We start from the raw sequence: 19,356 nt of genomic DNA, 5'->3' as shown, positions 1-19,356 counted from the left end.
TTGGTAGAATTAGACGGAAAATGCTTGTCTTGAATAACAGTTGCACCTTGTAAAGTAAAGCACGAAATACATGTCTTGAGTAACTGTGACACTTAAAGATTTGCTCCTTGTAAAGTAAGGCACAAAAGGAATGTCTTGAGAAACAGTGATACTTACAGAGCTGCTCCTTGGCCACGACAGGCTCGGTCTCTGCAGGCTCGCTGACGGCGCCGACGTTCTGCGCCATGACGCGGAACTTGTACTCGTCGTGCGCGATGACGTCCGTGACGGTGTAGCGAGTAGCGCTCATGGCCGTGCACTTCTCCCACTCGGGCTGCTCGGCGCTCATGTGCAGCTTCTCCACGATGTAGCTCGTCACGGCGCTGCCGCCGTCAAAGTCAGGCTTGCCCCAGGTGAGGCTGATGCTGTAAGGGGTGATCTCGGTGATCTTCAGGTTCTTCGGAGGCGATGGGGGCTCTGGAAAGTACAAGATGCAGAAACATGAATAATGTTGTCATAAAAATTTGCATTTATCGATATCGATTCTCACAACCTTTATAAGTGCATTTTTAAGACTTGCGTCAAATAATGACCACTGAAAACTGGTTGGAAAGTAGCGCGGACATTTCTAACAACAATGGAAAATTCTTCCATCATAAGTTAGTAATCATAGTTCCTAGAAGTGTTCCGAGGGGAGGGAGCTTGAGTCTATCTACCTGGAATGAGCAAAGTAATCGCAACCCAACTGAAGATGGGAGTTCTCACACCAGATTGGACTTAAAACATTTTTGGACATACTAGAGGGATGAAGACCTCGGTTGCTTCCAGATTCACTCCTCTAACGTCAAGAGAAGAAGAAGTGTGATAACCATGACCAGGATGGGTTAAGTGGAGGAGGGCTTTGTACAGGCCATGCAGGCTTCTCCCCTCCTTTGGCACTTTTATTTACTTTTCTGTACTTTAATGTTATTGTTTTTTTTGTGAAATAAACAAAACAAAACAAACAAGTGTGATTGACGTACCGACAGGATCCATGGCCAGGATGGGCTCCACGGTGTCTGCCGGCTCGCCCACGCCGATGTCGTTGATGGCCATGACGCGGAACAGGTAGTGGTTACCTTCCACCAGAGTCTTCACACGGAACGTCGTCTTGTAGAGCTGGATGGACGGATGATGGGAAGGACATTTAAACCAAATGAAGTAAGACGTCATTAATCTACCAGAGATAGGAACATTTTGCAGCAATACCTTTGCTTCTATTCATTGCAATCACAATGTCCTTAACTTCGGCAATCGCTTGATCTTTTGCAACACGGTAAAAAGAATGTATGAGACGATGAAGGAATGTCTTTATCTGCAATACTTGCAATAATTGCAATTACAAGTTTGTTAACTACAGCATTCCTCAACGTACGATCCTTAATCGTTAATTTGCTACGTTGACCAATACAATGTCTTAGGTGATTGAATGAATATCATCTAAGACGTTAGAGGAAGGTCAAGGATGTCTTACGTTTTCCTCCACAGTGGACAAGTCTGTTAACTATGGCACTCATTGACATACTACTCTTACTATTTGCTACGTAGACCCATACAACATCTATTAAGTAAGAAGATCAGTAGAATGGATGTCTAAGATGCTGAAAGGCATGTCTTACGTTTTCCTCCACAGTGGACCACATCCTCATGCTGGCTTCCTTCTTCTGCAGGGTGTAGCCGCTGATGGCCTTCCCGCCGTCCTTGTTGGGCGGGCCCCAGGACACGATGGCGGCGTTCTTGGTCACGTCACGCACCTTCAGGTTGGTAGGCGCGCCGGGGGTGTCTGCATGGGGAGGTGATAAAATCTCATTATTTACTTCAACAGTAAACGTAACTATACGAGTAAAAACAATTCCACATTAGGACAAAACAGGTAAAACAGACGGTAAAATAATACAAAATCTTAGGATAGTTGAGTTTTCTTTTACACAATTATCACCTGGTGGGGTTTCTATGCCTATCAATCATCTTCCTTAGCTTCTAACTGCAGTTAAAAACCTCTACTATCCTATAATCTACCAACGTGGTGAAATTATTTTCGGGAATATAGAATCTAAAAGTTTTGTCTGTTTTGATTCGATGATCCAAATAAAGATACATGGTAAAAGATATTCTTGCCATGAACCCCCAGAAACAGTTAATTGAATGAGGATGATGATGAATTAATTGCTTGACGTTATGAATAATTTAATGTATTGCAAAATATGATATGGTTAAGAATTTTAATGATTGATTTATGCTAGTTGTCTGATCAACATTATCTGTATAATTTGTTGTTATGTATTTTATTCGATTTTGTGTAGAGGACTCCAGGAGGAATAGTTCAATGTAACATTTGGAGATTCCTAATGAACAAACAAACAAACAGTACCCTAGGGAAAGTGTTAGCTACGCACCGATAACCTTGACGTTGATGCCAACGCTCTTGGTGCCGGAGTCGTTCTCCAGCGTGAGCTCGAAGCGGCCGGCGTCGCGGCGGTCCGCAGACTGGATCACCAGCTGGGTGTCCTTGTCGGTGGTGTCGATTTCGGCGCGGTGTTCCAGGTCACTGTGGGGCGAGGCACAACAAGGGGTTATACACAAGAGGGGTGAGGTACAACAATGGATCATACACAAAATCTATTCTGAACTTTGAAACATAAAGGCAAAGATATAGAAGAACCTTGCAGTGTCAACAGGCTAATAGTTGCATCCAGAACTACTAATGTAGTAGCTATCATCCGGAAGAACTTTGATATAAATGTATCTGGCTTGATACATGCGAACGATTTATTCATTTATTGATAGCATTGGGCTTGTATAGAAAGCAAGGCAGTGCTTTGTAAGAGCAGCTTGCTGCATGGAATGTGTTGATCTCACAAAACATCTTGCGAAAATCGAACATATTTGATGCGGTCGAGTGTTCGTTTGTGTACTAGTTAAGTGTTTGTGTACTAATTTTCCTTATTGTGAAAACTTCTCTCACCTGTCCTCCTTCTCCCATGTTGCAGTGGGCACAGGTTTGCCCTTGATGGGGATGTAGAACTTGATCTGTTCCCCGGCACGCACGGTCACCATGCGCTTGTACAGGGCGTCCATCACCAGGTCTGGCGGCACTGTGGAGGGATGGTTGAAACTTTCTTAAGATCAACAGTCTTGGAAGAAAACGGCTATGTAACTTATAAGTATCATTCCTGTAGCTGACTCAAGACGTTCTTGACGACATGCTGGTAAAGCTCACAGGAAAGTGGTAGCTTTGTACCCACTTGTAGACACTTTTATAATAAATATGCTTCTTTTAACATAAATAACACCAACGGTGCTTTTCTACATCCCATGTTTGAACTACCACTACCTCTTTCAAAACGTTCAAGATTATTAGTTATTTCCGCATAGATGCAGAATAGCTCAAAACCTGTGCTTAAACGTTAGTCATGTTGTGGTGAAATTCTTTATTTTTCGTTTCTAGAAGAAAACCTTCCGATGACGTACCCTTGAGTTCTCTTGGTGCAGTCCAGCCCGGAACCTCGTTGGGCTTGCCCACGCCGAGGTCGTTGACCGCGCTGACCCTGAACTTGTAAGCCTGCAGTTCCACCAGGTCCGTCACCAGGAGCTCCGTCTGGCGGATCTTTTCCTGGAATTAAAAAAAAAAAGTAACCATCGATTTAGCTCAGTGATCAAGGATCATATATCTCTGACGGTGCTGTGTACAAAGACTAATTGCAGCTGCAGAGTGTTCAGACCACTGCGGCAACAGAACACAGCGGCCTGTTCTTGTAAACGCATTTTACAAAATGGTATTTAAGATGCCATGAAGCCTCAAATGAACAGTCTATCAACATCATGTCTTACTTTCCAGTTAGTTTCTCCAGCCAAATTCCATGATTTTGTATACTTTGTTTTGTGCGTCTTTTGCATCGGTGGTATTCCTTATTTTGGGCTTGGGTTTCTAGTTTCTCTAGCCAAATTCTAAGATTTTACACAACTTTGCTCGTGTCTTCTATCATTGGCATTCCTTATCGTTAGGTTTAGATAGGATTCTCTAGTGAGAAGAGATGAAGAATCTGCATCTTTCACCCTAATCAAATAAAGAATAAACAAAGAAACAAACAAAGAAACAAACAAACAAACCTTGAGGTGACACTTGTGCCACTCCTCCTCTCCCAGGATGAGGTTCTCCACGATGTACCCTGTGACGCGCGCGCCGCCATCAGTAGAGGGCGGGCCCCACTGCATCAACACAGTTGTCGGCGTGCAGTCGATCACCTCGGGTGTCTCAACAAGTCCCGGCATTCCTGCATAAACGGACAAATCATCGATGTTTTGTTATGTAATGTTCATGGACAATATTCAAGCACTATGTACAGGCAAAAATCTGACACTTTGGTCTTGTGAACAAAATTGAAACATCTATTACACACCATTCTGCGTTTTCCTCCACATCACTTTAAAGGCCTGGCCTTCATTTTTACTACACATTTGTAGCTTGATGTCATGTCAAGCAATAGAATTGAAGTTCAAACTAGGTACACTTTATATCATACATTTATACGTCAGCAAAGGAATAACAGTTGTGATCAGTGATCACTACAGCTGACGTCTACTAAACACAGCCCAATACTTGAGATATCCCCTTCAAGATTTAGAAAAACAAACCACCACACGAACCTGCAGGGTCGGCGGCAGTGTACGGGATGGAAGCGGGGCTGTTCTTGCCGCGGCCCGCCCGGTTCTCGGCAGACGCGCGGAACTCGTAGTCCAGTCCTTCCTCCAAGTCATCCACAACAATCTTCCTCTCGTCAGGGCCAAGAATCTTGGGGAAGACATCGTAGGTTAGCTCAATTCTTAGAGTACTTAATAAGGAAGACAAGAGCGTCTATTTCATCTATCAATCTTACATAGATGTGGGTAACAAATCGGACTGATTTCAAAGGGAGTCTTGGTCATTCCCCGTTTGCATTGGTTGTTAGTTGTTCATTTTCAGTACATAGAGAAATTAGAAAGTGTGTCATTATCAGTACAAATCTCTCACTCTTCCATTAATACTCTCCCTAATCATTAATATATACTAGCAAAGTTGGGCTTTGAATTTATGTTCCCCAAACACTTTTTTATTGGAGCAAGGTGTGATGACAGAAAGACCAGAAACAAACTCTCCTCCTGCTGATAAAGTTTAACTCAGTAGGTTCCAAATCCTCCTTAGAAACACTCGTTCCAAATCCATTAGAGATACCTACCAACCTGGATTCATGTTCTCAAATCACTAATTCCTTCGGCCAAGGAGTGACAAAAAATGTAAACAAACAAACAAACAAACAGACGCCTCTCACCTCCCTGTTGAGTCTCTCCCAGCGGACGGATGTTCGCTCCTTGCGCTCCACCCAGTACCCGATGATGTGGGAGCCGCCGTCCGAGGCAGGCTCGTCAAACATCAGAGTCAGTCTGTCCTTTGTCACGTTCTTCGCTACGGGCTTGCCGGGCGCGCTCGGCGTGTCTGCGGCACACAAACACCGGGAAACGTCAGATGCTACATTGTGGCAATCTGTACGTAGTCTTAGATGTAGCAAATTTTTACGGGTGTACTTAAAATTTGAGTTAATTGCTTAAGACGCAATCACTTTCAGACAAGAAAATTCCAAAGGCAGATAAAGCAGCTAAACTAAATACATGCATGAGAAAACGCGGTAGATTCTTTTCAGCAGAAATAAAATGTGAACTTCATGGTAGATAGTAAATCAGAGATAGTAGACTTCAACCCTACTGTGGAGAGAAACTGCAAAAATCAGGCACGTAGTCTGGGGAAAGTATTACTTCACTTTCTTGGGGTTGAAGTCTTAATCAACTTTTCAAGACGGAGACTTCAGGGATACTCACCGAACTGATACTTGGCCACGATGGCCGGAGTCATGAGCGGCTCGCCGGGCCCGTTGTAGTTAGCAGCACGGATGCGGAACAGGTAGGAGGAACCATGGGTCAGCTTGGTAATCTTGTAGTCAGTCTTCCTGATTGCGGAGCTCACCTGTGGGGCAAGAAACATCAGTCATTTATAATCCAGTTTCGAGAAACGTGTAAAACGGTACTGAAGAAACACCTCTAGAGACTATATAGATTACAAGCATTGGAGCTTAGGAAAATAGAATGGAGAGTGAAATGGAAAGTATCAAAACATAGACAAAAGCTTAGTTCAAAGTTCAACGGTCAGCTGTAAGATGAAAGTTCACGCACCTTGACCCAGTCGTCAGGTGTCTTGGGGTCGCAACGCTCTACGATGTAGTTAGTGATGGGCATTCCACCATCATCGTCAGGCGGTCCCCAGTTCAGCTTCACGGAGTCGGGCGTGACCTCGCCGATCGCGAGCTCCGTGGGCTGGCCAGGGCGGGCTGGAGGGGTCACGTGGATAAAGGATTAGATCACACAGATCCCGGATTGGATTACACATTGGATTACGAAGAGCAAAGATTAACTTTTTATTGCTTTTTGACTTTTACATTGTATCCACCGCTGGTGGTGAATGTTCATGAATCAGGAGAACTCGAATGTGGAAAAGCGAAGAATTATATTTGCAGAGCACTTCAGTATGCCTCCTTTGGTTTACACTGGCTATGAAAATATTTTTTTCAGAATTGTCTGATATCTAATGTCAATGTCTATTCAATAGATACAGTACGAGTTATTGAGTATCGAAGTTTTGTATGCTTTTGGCACATACATGTATATATATATGAGAGTGTGTACTCACATAGAACGTGGACTTTCACTTGGGCGTCGTCCACTCCACTGTTATTCTTCACAGTGCACGTGTACACGCCGTCGTCAGGACGATCAACGTCATGGATGGTCACTATGGCGACGCGATCCGTGACCTTGAACTTGATCCTGGGGCTCTCGATGAGTGGCCGGTTACCCTTGGACCAGACGACGTCCGGTGGAGGTTTCCCGCTGATGCAGGCCACCAGACTCATCATCTGTCCCTTCATGATCTCCACGGTGTCCTTGTTCTTCACATCCATCGCCACTTTGGGCGGGGCTGGGGAGAAATCAGGATATTTTTGAAAATGTTAGCGCACAAGTTAGAGCTGTGAACGTTAAGATTGAACACAATGAACGGTATAGAGTACCAAACACAAGTTGGCCATTAAAAAACCATTAGGATGCTGAAGTTATGTAAGTTGTGGGTTGATGTGGAAAACAAACTGATACTGGGAACTTGAGTTGTGAGTTATTGGTAACTTGAGTCTCTATAATGTGCTCAGGTACACAACAAATTATGCCGCCATCCCAATATTGAGTCTAAATGGAACTTTTTCGATTGTACATTTTCGATTTATGGTTTTCGATTTCGTCAGTAAATCTCACCTACTGCATCCTTGCACAATGTGTGGTTTTAAAACATGCATATAAACATCTTTCTATTCTATATATCTATTGCCAAAAGCTTGTCGAAATGTCTCACCCAGGTCGTCCTTGCAGACCACAGGCGGCGTCTTCTCGCTCTTCTGTCCCACGATGCCCGCCGCGTTCTTGGCGGAGACGCGGAACTCGTAGCGCGCGCCCATCATCAGGCCCTTGATGGTGTACATGAAGTCGTTGATGACTCCGGCATGCACGGCCACCCACTTCTCGCCTTCCTTCGTCATGTGCCGCTCCACGATGTACCCGATCACCTTACTTCCTCCATCACTTAGCGGTGGTTCCCACCTGGAGCAGGGGAAAAATAGAGAAGTTAAAAAAAAGGGGGTCTCGAAACCAGTTTAGCTGCCTGGAGAGCTATCCAATCTACCAATGTTCGTGACAGAAGACTTTTTCTGTCATGTACTTTAAAGATATATGTATTTGTACTAAACGTGTCAAAGCTACGTGTGATACTAGTATCTATTAAAACTTCCTTAGATTTGTGATCGTAATTTCACCTGGAACGGGGGAAAAGTGGAAAAAAATGGCTCTCAAATTAGTTCAGCTAATTTTTCACTGGCAACGACAGAGAATCCAGACACTGAGAATAGTATTTATAGGTCTGGTTTATAGGGAAGTTACCCTTGGCTATTTAGACAAGAACTATGAACAGCATTTTTCAGTGGTTTCTTGTGATGGAACACGCTGGCATGTACTTAAGAGATGCATTTGAAACTTAAGCAGTTTGTGCATGTATACAAAACATGTGAGAACTACGACTGTCGACGTCGTGTGCTCCTAAGATCTATTAAAACTTCCTTCTGCTTTAGATCTGTGGCCAGATGAACGTAAGGGTGGTTAAAACTAAGACTTGGTACTTTTACTTACCGAAGGGTGACGGAGGACCTAGTGACGGCGATCAGGCGAACTCGCTGGGGCGGGGTGACGGGGTCGTACGCGTACACGAAGTCGGACAGCTCGCTGAGCGGTCCGGTTCCAGCGGCGTTCATAGCCGCCACGCGGTATTCGTATTCTTTGCCTGGGAAGCAAGAAAAGAACATCGTAACCCCAGTTCGTTCAAATTCTTTGGAAAAGGTGACCTTCAGATTGTCCTCGGAAATTAGACAGAAATTCTAAGATCTCCGAAAGAAACAGAGTTTGTCATCGGATACAGAAATACACTTTACACTGGACATGAAATAGATATACCTCAAGTATATAAAAAGTGATACCATTTTTGTCGACCCTGCTGTATAAAACACGATTAAAAGACTTGTATCGACTTGTACTTTAAATTTGTGCTAAAAACGTGATGTAATTTTATTCTCTCCAGCCAGGTGGCGCTTGGAACAGCGAGGCTTTATTTACCTGTAGTAAGTCCAGTGGAGTGGAACTCGGTCTTCTTGACGGGGTAGCGCGAGGCCTTCATCCATCGCGACCCGCCACGTTCTTTCCGTTCGACGACATATCCGAGAATCTCCGATCCACCATCGCTGGCGGGCGCCGTCCAGCGCACGTGCATCGCGTCCTTGGTGGCGTCACTGATCGTGACGTCACGCGGAGCAGATGGTGGGTCTGGAATCGATTCGTTGGAAGGTTAGTCAAAATGTGGCTTTATAGTATGCTTTATGTTATAAAGAAAGTCTACATTTCCAGGATAAGAATACACATCCAAAAATTGAAAAACGTACAAATTTTGGGATAAAAAAAGATTGTGACGTACCGAAGGGCAGCTTGGCAAGAACCGAAGGCGAGGTGATGGTCTTCCCGGTGCCGAACTTGTTCTCCGCGGCAATGCGGAAGATGTACTCCTTATTCTCGGTCAGTTTGGTGACGCGCAGCGTGCACCTCTTGACGTTCGAGCTGACGTACACCCAGGTGATGCCGCGGTTCTCCGATTTCTCCACCACGTAGTTGGAGATCGGCGCGCCGCCGTCGTCATCTGGAGCCTTCCAGTTCAGCGTGATCGACTCGGGAGTGACGTCCTCGAACTCAACCGGGCCGTTGCATGGGCTGGGCTTGCCAAGTACCTGTGTGGAAACAAACACAAGCACAAGATTAAGTAAAAGTTTTCTTATAGTCAGACATTTGTGCTGACACGGTCTCAGATCAATCCATGAAGACTTATTTTAGCATTTACAGTTACTGTAGAATATACATATGGACAAAGAAATTCAACATAACAAAAAAGGTTTCTAACAAATTGTTTCTAAGTGAAATAGAAGTTTCAACACATTTGGCTTGTACATATACGTACAAAAGACAAAACAGTAGCTTGTTCAAAATATTGTGTAACAGTGGCACATAGAAAAAGACTGACACTGGAAAAAGATCATGCAGAAAACAACACTTTGGACAAACACACTGCAAGTTTTTGTTACCTTGAGGGTGAACTCTGCCCTGGCGGATCCCAGCTTGTTCTCGATCACCACCGCGTACGTGCCGGCGTCAGCCTTCCTGATCTTGCGCACGATGAGCGTGGTGGAGGTCTTGGTGTTCTTGGTGGTCATGGAGTCCGTCTCGCGTAACTCTCCCAGGCCGCGGAGCCATGAGATCCGCGGCTTAGGCCAGGCGCGGAACAGCACGGGAAGGTTCAGGTCAATGCCCTCCTTCACGGTCATGACGTCAGACGGGATCTGACTCAGGTCCAGGGTAGGTTCATCTGGGAATGGGGTAAAGTGGGGAGTTACACTTCATGTACGTTTTGTTACAATTTTAAAACTTTCATATCCGTGCACAAAATAAAGCGCTTACCAACAAACTTCCGATCAGTCCTCTGATCCTTTTAAAGTTGAAATTACCCAAAACCTAAGTCACACATAATGTACATTTATGTACGTTTGTACAATTATACCTGCAGCCCTGACACAATAGAATGATGCTGCGACATCAACATTATGTCTGTTGGTTTTGATAACAGTTACCGAGTATTTGCATAGCAACACAGCATTCATTTCTAAAACATAGCAAAAATAGATGTTATGCTAAGACGGGCAATTTTTTTTCTTTGCGAAGTGGAAATATTCACTTAAATTTTTCTCCTACATACCATGGCGAAGTTTCAACAACGAAGGCAGTCACAGTTAAGCAAAAACGCAACAAATAGATAAAAAGTATTAATGTTTAATAACTTACAGATCTGTTCCTTTGCGACCACAGGTCCGACCTCCACGGGATCGCTGGTGGCGCCGACGTTCTGTGCGGACACGCGGAAGGTGTACTCGTCACCTGGTGCCAGGTCAGTCACGCAGTAGCGCGTGGCGTTGATGGCCGTGCAGCGCTCCCACTCGGCTTTGGCTGTGGGGAGAGACAAGGCTAATGTAACTCAGGGGAAGGGACAAAAGAAAACTACAGGAGCTAAGGAAGCTCTCGATGAACAGGATAAAGTGGACAGGGTGTCCAGACTACTGGAGCAGCAGAACACAATGGACTATTACTACTACTACTACTAAGGGACAAAATGCAGGAGAGCGAGTTATAACGTTAATGACGTTAACGGTGAATAAAGCAAAATCTTCTATGAAGAACAATCGTACTAAGATATTCCCTTGTCAATTTTTCAGTAGGATTAACTTTGCGTTGCGTATGAAACCTGTGTTTGCAAACATAGCTGCTTGGGGAGTGACATGTCTGCCAATGCACCGTATCTTTCTAAGATTGCAGGACCTATTTCAAAATCTTGATGTGTGATGCTGTTTCTAATGTTAAGTGTTCCCCACCGTAATATTGTTTTGACTTATCCAGCCAAGTATGCTGTAACCAGTAAAGAGATATTTCACGTACTTGTCTCCATTTTCTCGACCAGGTAGCTTGTGATGCGGCTGCCGCCGTCGAAGTCTGGTCTGGTCCAGGTGAGAGTGACGTTGATCGGCGTGATCTCCACAATCTGCACCTTCCTCGGAGGCTCCGGAGGAGCTGTGAGCAGGAAAACAAGGTCAGAAAGTGCTTCTCTAAAAACACAGACGTTCTTGGAAATAAATCACCAAGAACATGCAGGACCTTCCCAGCAGCAAGGGAAATAGCAAAAACATAGCAGTTCTTGGTAATAAGCCACCAAACATGTGGACCTTCCAAGCAGAGTTAAGAAGCACATATTTCGTTTATCCGCTTTTTTTACGTCTTAGTAACATTACTGTGTCAAATCTACAAAAGTTTTAAAACAACAACAACCATAAAGTCCTTCTAGATTACTTAAATGAAGAGTTCTAAAAAAAGTTTTAAGTTTGAAGGCTAATTTGAAACATTTCTTGGCTTGTACTTACCGACTTGGTCCATGGCTAAGATCGGAGCCGGCGTCTCTCCGGGCTCGCCGATGCCGATGTCGTTCACGGCGAGAACTCTGAACAGGTAGTTGTTTCCTTCCACCAGGTTGGTGATGCGGTAAGACGTCTTGACGATGTTGGCGTCTTGAGTGGTCCAGGTGCGCCTGCTGGGCTCCTTCTTCTCCAGGATGTAGTGCGTGATGGACTTGCTACCGTCCTTCAGGGGCGGCGCCCAGGCGATCACGGCCGCGTTCCTTGTCACGTCACGCACACGCACGTGCTCAGGAGCGCCAGGTGTGTCTGGAGGGAACGCACAGGTGTGCAGGTGAGGTTTGGAACAGATGTGCAGGTATGGTGAATAATACCTTATCAAGTCTTGACCTTACAAGTCGATATGAGATTAACTCTGTATCACATTAGAGACTAAAAAAGGTAGGCTACAAAGCAAAAATAGAATTTGGATATTGAAACAAATTGTGGAAAGAAGACTTTTGGCTTGAAGAAATCGGTAAGTCATAGATGTTGGTAGACTTCAGTTTCCACAATTCTACATTACATCTTGGGCTCATCCTTAGCTGGTGCAGGGTTAACTGGTGCTACAACTGCACCGTAGACTTCAAGTAAAAACTGTGTGAAGAAAAGTGGGACAAACGTACCGATGACTTTCACGTTGATGCCGACGGTCTTGGTGCCGCTGGGGTTCTCCAGCGTCAGCTCGAAGCGGCCGGCGTCGCGTCGGTTCGTGTTTACGATGACCAGTTGGGTCGCAACCTTGCTGATCTCGATGTTAGCACGGTTCTCCAGGTCACTGGAAAACAGAATCGTTAAATGTCTTTATGATAATCATGACATGAGAGGGGCAAGGGGCTAGTCCCTAACGTAAGCACATAAGCAGGCAGGATTTTTTTTACGTTTCTCTACTACTGCAGAATGTTAGTCCACAAAACAGCATGTAGAACGTGTTTGTAACTGATCTGTTTGAAACTATTTCATGGAATGCAAAGCAAGTACATAAAATTTTACAGTGATTTAAAAACGCTCAGAGTACTCAATGGGTACATTCTAAGAAACCATTCATAATGAGAATTTACAAAGAGAGCCACCCTCACCTGTCGTCCTTGACCCAGGTGACCTTGGGGAAGGGTTTCCCGCGCACAGGTACGTAGAAGCGGAGCGGGACTCCTGCCTTCACGGTCACGGTGCGCTTCAGAGACGCGTCCAGCTTGCACTCCGGCGGGGCTGGGGATAGCGGAAGATGTCACCAGTTATTATACTTCATATTTTCTTTTTCTTGCAGCAAAATTCTCACGTCTTGAGATTAATCCATTATAGTTCATGCCTTGCGATATCTTAAGAAAAAAGTCGTCAAGCACTTGAATATTACAAACTATCAATGGAATGTCTTGTAAGACATGTCTTAACGTCTCTAAATCAAAATGCGTTGTCTAAGTCTTGAGAATCATGCATGAAGAGCTTATTCATACGTGTGATACAGAGACCAATATGATGAGGTCTTAAGATATCTTGAGCATCGTCTTGAAGACTTACCCGCCATGTCCCTCGGGAAGACGATGCCCTCAATCGGAGCAGGCTCGCCGACGCCGTACTCGTTCACGGCGCTGACCCGGAAGTTCAAACCCTTTCCTTCCTCCAGGTCAGGCACGACCAGTTCGCATTGTTTGATGGTGGAGAGGCTGTGGGCCTTCTTCCACTCTTCAGTCTTCTGCAAAATAATAACAAAACCAGCTTTAATCTCTAGATATTTGGTTCGTGAATCTGACCATCAAATCAAGTGACATCAATCCTCTTAAAAACCAAGAGTAAGCTATAAAGTGGTCAAAATAGGACTTCAATATCGATTTTACCATATGTATTGAAGACGCAATGTTTAAAGGGGCACCGACATTGTAAACTAAAATTCTGTAGCCTTTTGAAATTGTACTATAAAGGTTATAATGCGTTCAAATCTAACGACATAATTTTGCACATGACATTGATCCAGCAACTCAAATAAGACATATTTGGGCCAAAAACCAAATGTTTTTTCTTACGTCGTCCTTCTTCTCCACGATGTATCCGTAGATCTTGCTGCCTCCGTCGCTCATGGGCGGCTGCCACAGCAGACTGACGGACTCCCGGGTGGTCTCCAGCACCTCGGCGTTCTGCGGGGCCTGCGGCTTGCCGACAGGGTCCCGCGCCAGCACGGGCATGCAGGACGGGCTGAACTTGCCGCGCCCGGCCATGTTCTCGGCCGCCACGCGGAAGTCGTACTCCAGCCCCTCGGTCAGGTCCTCGTGCGACAGTTCCGTGTCACGCACCAGCGCGCGGTTAATTCTCTGCCACCTGGAGTTGAGGAGAAGTGAGACCATGGTCAGTACGAAAGGCTGGTAATCTGTTCTAATTTTATTATTAAAAGAATATACAACAAAATATACAAAAAAAAAAACAGACGAGGAAAAGAAGGCATTAGGCATACCATTGAATTGCGTTTAACTTTCCAGAACTTGTACAACATAGACAGACATTAAATTATCAAATTCTAATGATAACAATTGTATCTTTATTGTTAGGATAATGATGAAATAACAAAACCTGTTTTGTTACTTGTTTTGCTGAAATTCTATCTTACATCGTAGTTGTGAACCCCTAATTTTTAAAGGAAGGTGCACGGGTTTCTCAAAAATGAATTCCGACATTTGAATAAGACATGAAGTATTGTTTGATGTTGACCTCATGGCGCTATGCTCCTTCCTCTCCACCACATATCCGAGAATCTCGGAGCCGCCGTCAGACTCTGGCGCCTGCCAGGTGATGACGCACGTCTCACTGGTGACGTCTCTGATGACGGGCTTGGCAGGTTGGGTCGGAACATCTTAAAAGAAGAAGGATCATAACAAGAGTTAGTATAAAGGGCCGCTGTATTTATTTGGTAGATGTTTAAAACAATACTTTATGTACATGGATTGGTTCATACAGTCTACAACCAGGAGTTTGAAAACCAAAGACCACGAGGTAGACCTTTCAAGTGTTGGAAGGACCAGATCACAAAAGACACTGGACTGAGCCTCAACACTGCGGAGACTAGATCACCGGACCGTTTAACGTGGAGAAACTTGACGGAGAGGCCTAAGCACTTAGACAGGTGGGCAGAGTTTCAAATTACTGTAAGTTGTGGGCTAGAGACTTCTTGAACGCCATTGCGTCTTAGATTCAGCACTCGAGAATGACACTATTGAGAAATGCACGTGTCTACTCACCGAATGAGTGCTTGGCGACGATTGGCTCGGAGACGAGCGGCTCGCCGGCTCCGTTGTAGTTAACGGCGCGCACGCGGAAGATGTACGTCTCCTTGTGCTTCAGCTTGGTGACCTTGTGGGTCGTCTTCCTCACTGCTGCACTGACCTTCATCCACGCACCTGGCAGCTGTGAGGAGGGAGAGATGGAAACTTAGAATCTTTCCACTAAGTTGTGAGCACTTAGTATTTTAAAGTAGGATAGCTGTCTACCTATTCTAGGATGAGATATGCACCGAAGGGGGAAGCAAACTATAAGATTACAGAGTCTTTTGTTTGAGATAAAAAAAAGTTATTCATGGTATTGACCTATTTTATAAAAAATGATAAAATGGACTATGGTTACTGCCAACAACACTGTGCCTTCAATCAATCTTTGCAATTAGAATGTGCCAATTATGCCGCCAAATTTTTTGCATTCTGATGAATTGGAAAACGTGTCCTCACCTTGACATCGCACTTGTCTATGATGTAGTTACTAATAGGCAGGCCGCCGTTGTCGGCAGGTGTGTCCCAGGTGAGAACACATGTCTCAGGTGTGACGTCTGACACCCTCAGCGGGCCCATGGGCACGCCAGGTACAGCTGGGGACAGGAGAAGATCATAAGGTAAGAAAATATTGAAGAATAAGGAGTAGGAAATCTTCCACTTTCAATTGGTATTTCTTAAATGTATGATTTATTGTGTTCTCTCTTTCAAAAGTAGTGTTGTGTAAAGCTGTTAAAGTTGAACTTGTAGTAAAAACCGTGAAATATCTTTAACTCATTTCACAACTTTGTTTTACGGAAGAACAAATATTACACCTGATAAATGGAAATACTTGGTGTTTTAAAAAAAAAGTCTTTTTCAGAGAAATGAAATTCAACATTTCCGGGATTAACTGTTACTACGAACACACATGTAGTAAAATCTCGCAATAGTCTTGAGAAACTTACCTTGTACATTGACCTCGACAGACACGCTGGCCTCTCCATGGTCGTTCTTGACCGTGAAGGTGTAGCGGCCGGTGTCTGCGCGCACGCAGTTCTTAATCAGCAGCGTGCGCGTCTTCTCCTTCTTCACGATGGTCGTCCTGTCAGACCGCATCAACGGCTGTGGGGGAAGAGGAACAATCATTTTCATTACTGGAGTTTAAGTCATGTTATGCATGTCATTACATCCCAACAATCTGTGTCCCCAGAAGGTTTTGTCAGGTAATATCTTCGAAACTCATTTCTATAGCAAACTAAAAGGAATTCAGTCTTGGAGATAATAAAAATTTATTGGTATACGTCTGACGATGGAAGAAAATACACAAAGACTGCCCATACATCAAGTTGCTTAAACAAACGAGTTAATGCTTTATGTCAACTTGGAAAAGTGCTGTCTTTAGGTAGATGCGGTATGATTCTACTTAATAATATAAATCTTGAACTGTTTGACTTGCCCCACTGGCCTTCTATATGTAACATATATATATATATATAAGTTACCTTTCTGCCCAGGCGCCATTCCGTGGAAGGCTCAGGCTTGCCAGCGAAGTGCATGGTAAGCTCGATGTTCCTGCCGGCCTGGTACGTCATCTGGTTCTTCAGGTTCACGTCTAGCTGGGCTTTGGGTGGGGCTGTGGGGAAAGGTGAGACACATTTCAAGACATTTTGTAAGAAAAAGACGTTTTGTAAGAAATATTTCAAGATATTTTGTAAGACATATTTCAAGACATATTTTTAAGACATATTTTAAGACAGTTTGTAAGACATCTTTCAACACATTTTGTAAGACATCTCCCAAGAAGTTTTGTAAGACACATTTCAAGACATTTTAGGCATTTTGTAAGACATATTTCAAGACATTTTGCAAGATATATTTCTAGACATTTACATTTGGTAAGACATATTTCAAGACATTTTGTAAGACATCTTTTTCCAAGAACAGTTACAACATCCAGGCACACTCTACTTCGTGCATGCTCTACATCATGCTGTACTCAAAGATTTAGGCAGATAGAGAGAGGTATGGGTAAACAACATCAGAAATTTGATATGGCCTATATTGAGGACGATTCAGAAAACTTAACGTAAGGCTGACAGAAAGTGAAAAACTGTACTTACAGATATCATCCTTGCAGATGACAGGGATGGTGGAGTCGGAGTAGTGTCCCAGGATGCCCGCTGCGTTCTTGGCGCGGACACGGAACTCGTACTTCGCCTCCTTAATCAACCCCTTCACCACGTACTCACGGGTGTTCACGATGCCTGGGTAGATTTGCACGAGACATTCAAGGTTATCCATATGGTCATTACATCAGATGCTTATGATCATACGGGAAAATATTGCCACGTACTCATATGAGTATTGCTTACTATGAGAACAAGACAGTGTATTTTATCGGTGTTATGAAATCATTTGCCAACACGAAATCTATCTCACTCCTCTCAAGACTAAATAACATGACAAGAAGAGAAGTTTCTGTTTCAGGACTATCAAATTTCTGGTTCCAAACTGTGACAAATCTCCCTACCTGGGTGGCAGTAGACCCACTGCGCGTTCTCCTTGTCCCTCTGGAATCTCTCGACGATGTAGCCGACGATCCTGGCGCCACCATCGGTGAGCGGGGCGTGCCAGGCCAGCGTCACGGAGGCCCGCGTCACGGCGAGCACGCGCACGTTCTGCGGAGGAGACACGGGGTCCACGGCTAGGACCAACCCTGGGGAGGAGGGAGGGAACGTGGGAATGGGTTACAAACTAGTATACGTAGAGTAGCAGTGTTAGCAAATCAGTGTCAACAATTCAGTAAAAACTACTGGGACAAGCGTTCATGACTACATGAAATGGATTCAAGTCAACAGGGCATACTTGCTTTGTATTTGTCTTAGTATCTTAGGGAATAGCACTTGGAAACATTAGATGTGTTCTACTCTATCTAGGCTACTGCTACTTTTCAATCTTTCACATAAATATGTGACTTTTTTTCAATAGATATCTAAGTTATAAGCTACAGATATTATAAGCTCTTGTTTCAGATATTGATGTAAACATTTGTGCCATATTGCAATGTAAGATGTTACCTGAAGGCTCGCTGGCCTTGCTGGTGCCAGCGGCGTTCAGGGCATACACGCGGTAATCGTACTCGCTTCCCACGTTCAGTCCCGCCGCCTGGACCTCGCACTTCTTCACGGGGTAGCGCGTCACGCGCATCCAGCGGTTCGACGTGCGCTCCTTCTTCTCAACCATGTAACCGGATATCTCCGATCCGCCGTCCTCAGCGGGCTTGTCCCAGGTGATGCGCATCGACTCCTTACACACGTCCGACACCTGGATGTTCAGGGGCGGACTCGGGGGGTCTGGAAGGGAAATGGAACGGTTGTAGAATGATTCCGGGAATACAGAAGAGTTGTAGAATGTTTCCAGGAGTACAGAACAGTTGTAGAATGTTTCCGGGACTATAGAACAGTGGTATAATATTTCAGGAATGCAAAACAGTTGTAGAATATTTGCAGGAATACAGAACAGTTGTAAAATGTTTCCAGGAATACAGAACAGTTGTAGAATTTTTTCAGGATCACAGCACAGTTGCAGACTGTTTCCGTGAATATGTAACAGTTGTAAAATGTTTCCAGGAATACAGCACAATTGTAGAATGTTTTCGTGAACAAAAAGCACTTCTAGAATGCCTCCAGGTTCTCACAAGAACAGCAAAAATCCTTCCCGAAAACTTTAAACTCTTATTCACAAGATATGCGGATTTGGTACTACGTGATAACTCTCGATTAACAAATCAGTACCCTGGATAGCTCTAACTAAAATCTACTACAAAATTTTTATCGCTTGTTCAAGTAATATGTCTGAGCCGAAAACGTAACATTGAAGGTGTTGATGTTTAATGAAAAGCTCACCGAATGGATGTTTGGCAACGACAGATCCAGACTTCAGGGCGTCGCCGACGCCGAACTTGTTCTCGGCGCTGATGCGGAACAGATACTCTGTTCCCTCCACCAGTTTGGGCACTCTCAGTGCGGTCCTCTTGACGCTGGAGCTGACGTAGACCCAGCTCACGCCGCGGTTGTCCGACTTCTCCACCACGTAGTTGTTGATGGAGGCTCCGCCGTCCTCGGAGGGAGGCTGCCAGCTGATGCTGATGGCGTCCGGACAGATCTCGTCAAACACGACCGGTCCAACCGGAGGGGCGGGGCGGCCTGGCGACGTAATGATTGACAGGTAAACAAACGATTTTATCATGCATCAGAAATCTGAAGTATCTACTTTGTGATTCTGCACTGTCTTAGTGAGAAAATGTCTGACAGGTTAGAAAACGAGAGCATGAGATGTCTGAAAACAACCTTGTGTTTCTGTATAATCATGATAGATATTAACTTCTGTTCTTTCAAATAATCTATAAGTTGATAACAATGTTCATTCGATCATGATGATAA

General features: G+C 44.4%; 1 protein-coding gene across 1 annotated transcript in view; it reads right to left on the bottom strand.

Moving 5' to 3' along the window:
* LOC118405513 (titin-like) overlaps positions 1 to 19,356 on the bottom strand; it is a 130,426-nt gene that overhangs the window by 11,509 nt on the left and 99,561 nt on the right. Inside the window, exons 178-210 of the mRNA XM_035805016.1 lie at positions 18,820 to 19,119; positions 17,992 to 18,267; positions 17,445 to 17,630; positions 17,035 to 17,178; positions 16,417 to 16,547; positions 15,880 to 16,036; positions 15,392 to 15,528; positions 14,909 to 15,074; positions 14,382 to 14,523; positions 13,703 to 13,994; positions 13,200 to 13,374; positions 12,761 to 12,890; positions 12,308 to 12,459; positions 11,652 to 11,951; positions 11,173 to 11,304; positions 10,525 to 10,686; positions 9,771 to 10,051; positions 9,113 to 9,419; positions 8,758 to 8,964; positions 8,278 to 8,428; positions 7,451 to 7,695; positions 6,737 to 7,024; positions 6,223 to 6,377; positions 5,872 to 6,016; positions 5,328 to 5,491; positions 4,666 to 4,810; positions 4,129 to 4,292; positions 3,490 to 3,631; positions 2,984 to 3,113; positions 2,415 to 2,566; positions 1,638 to 1,801; positions 1,002 to 1,137; positions 157 to 456 (exon numbers count right to left, since the gene is read on the bottom strand). Of these exons, the coding sequence (XP_035660909.1) occupies positions 157 to 456; positions 1,002 to 1,137; positions 1,638 to 1,801; positions 2,415 to 2,566; positions 2,984 to 3,113; positions 3,490 to 3,631; positions 4,129 to 4,292; positions 4,666 to 4,810; positions 5,328 to 5,491; positions 5,872 to 6,016; positions 6,223 to 6,377; positions 6,737 to 7,024; positions 7,451 to 7,695; positions 8,278 to 8,428; positions 8,758 to 8,964; positions 9,113 to 9,419; positions 9,771 to 10,051; positions 10,525 to 10,686; positions 11,173 to 11,304; positions 11,652 to 11,951; positions 12,308 to 12,459; positions 12,761 to 12,890; positions 13,200 to 13,374; positions 13,703 to 13,994; positions 14,382 to 14,523; positions 14,909 to 15,074; positions 15,392 to 15,528; positions 15,880 to 16,036; positions 16,417 to 16,547; positions 17,035 to 17,178; positions 17,445 to 17,630; positions 17,992 to 18,267; positions 18,820 to 19,119 (6,258 nt within the window). The remainder of the gene's footprint in view (positions 1 to 156; positions 457 to 1,001; positions 1,138 to 1,637; positions 1,802 to 2,414; positions 2,567 to 2,983; positions 3,114 to 3,489; positions 3,632 to 4,128; positions 4,293 to 4,665; positions 4,811 to 5,327; positions 5,492 to 5,871; positions 6,017 to 6,222; positions 6,378 to 6,736; positions 7,025 to 7,450; positions 7,696 to 8,277; positions 8,429 to 8,757; positions 8,965 to 9,112; positions 9,420 to 9,770; positions 10,052 to 10,524; positions 10,687 to 11,172; positions 11,305 to 11,651; positions 11,952 to 12,307; positions 12,460 to 12,760; positions 12,891 to 13,199; positions 13,375 to 13,702; positions 13,995 to 14,381; positions 14,524 to 14,908; positions 15,075 to 15,391; positions 15,529 to 15,879; positions 16,037 to 16,416; positions 16,548 to 17,034; positions 17,179 to 17,444; positions 17,631 to 17,991; positions 18,268 to 18,819; positions 19,120 to 19,356) is intronic.

The sequence above is a fragment of the Branchiostoma floridae genome, chromosome 18, assembly GCF_000003815.2.
Source record: "Branchiostoma floridae strain S238N-H82 chromosome 18, Bfl_VNyyK, whole genome shotgun sequence".
Taxonomy (NCBI): Eukaryota; Metazoa; Chordata; class Leptocardii; order Amphioxiformes; family Branchiostomatidae; genus Branchiostoma; species Branchiostoma floridae.
This window is presented reverse-complemented; position numbering and strand designations above follow the sequence as displayed.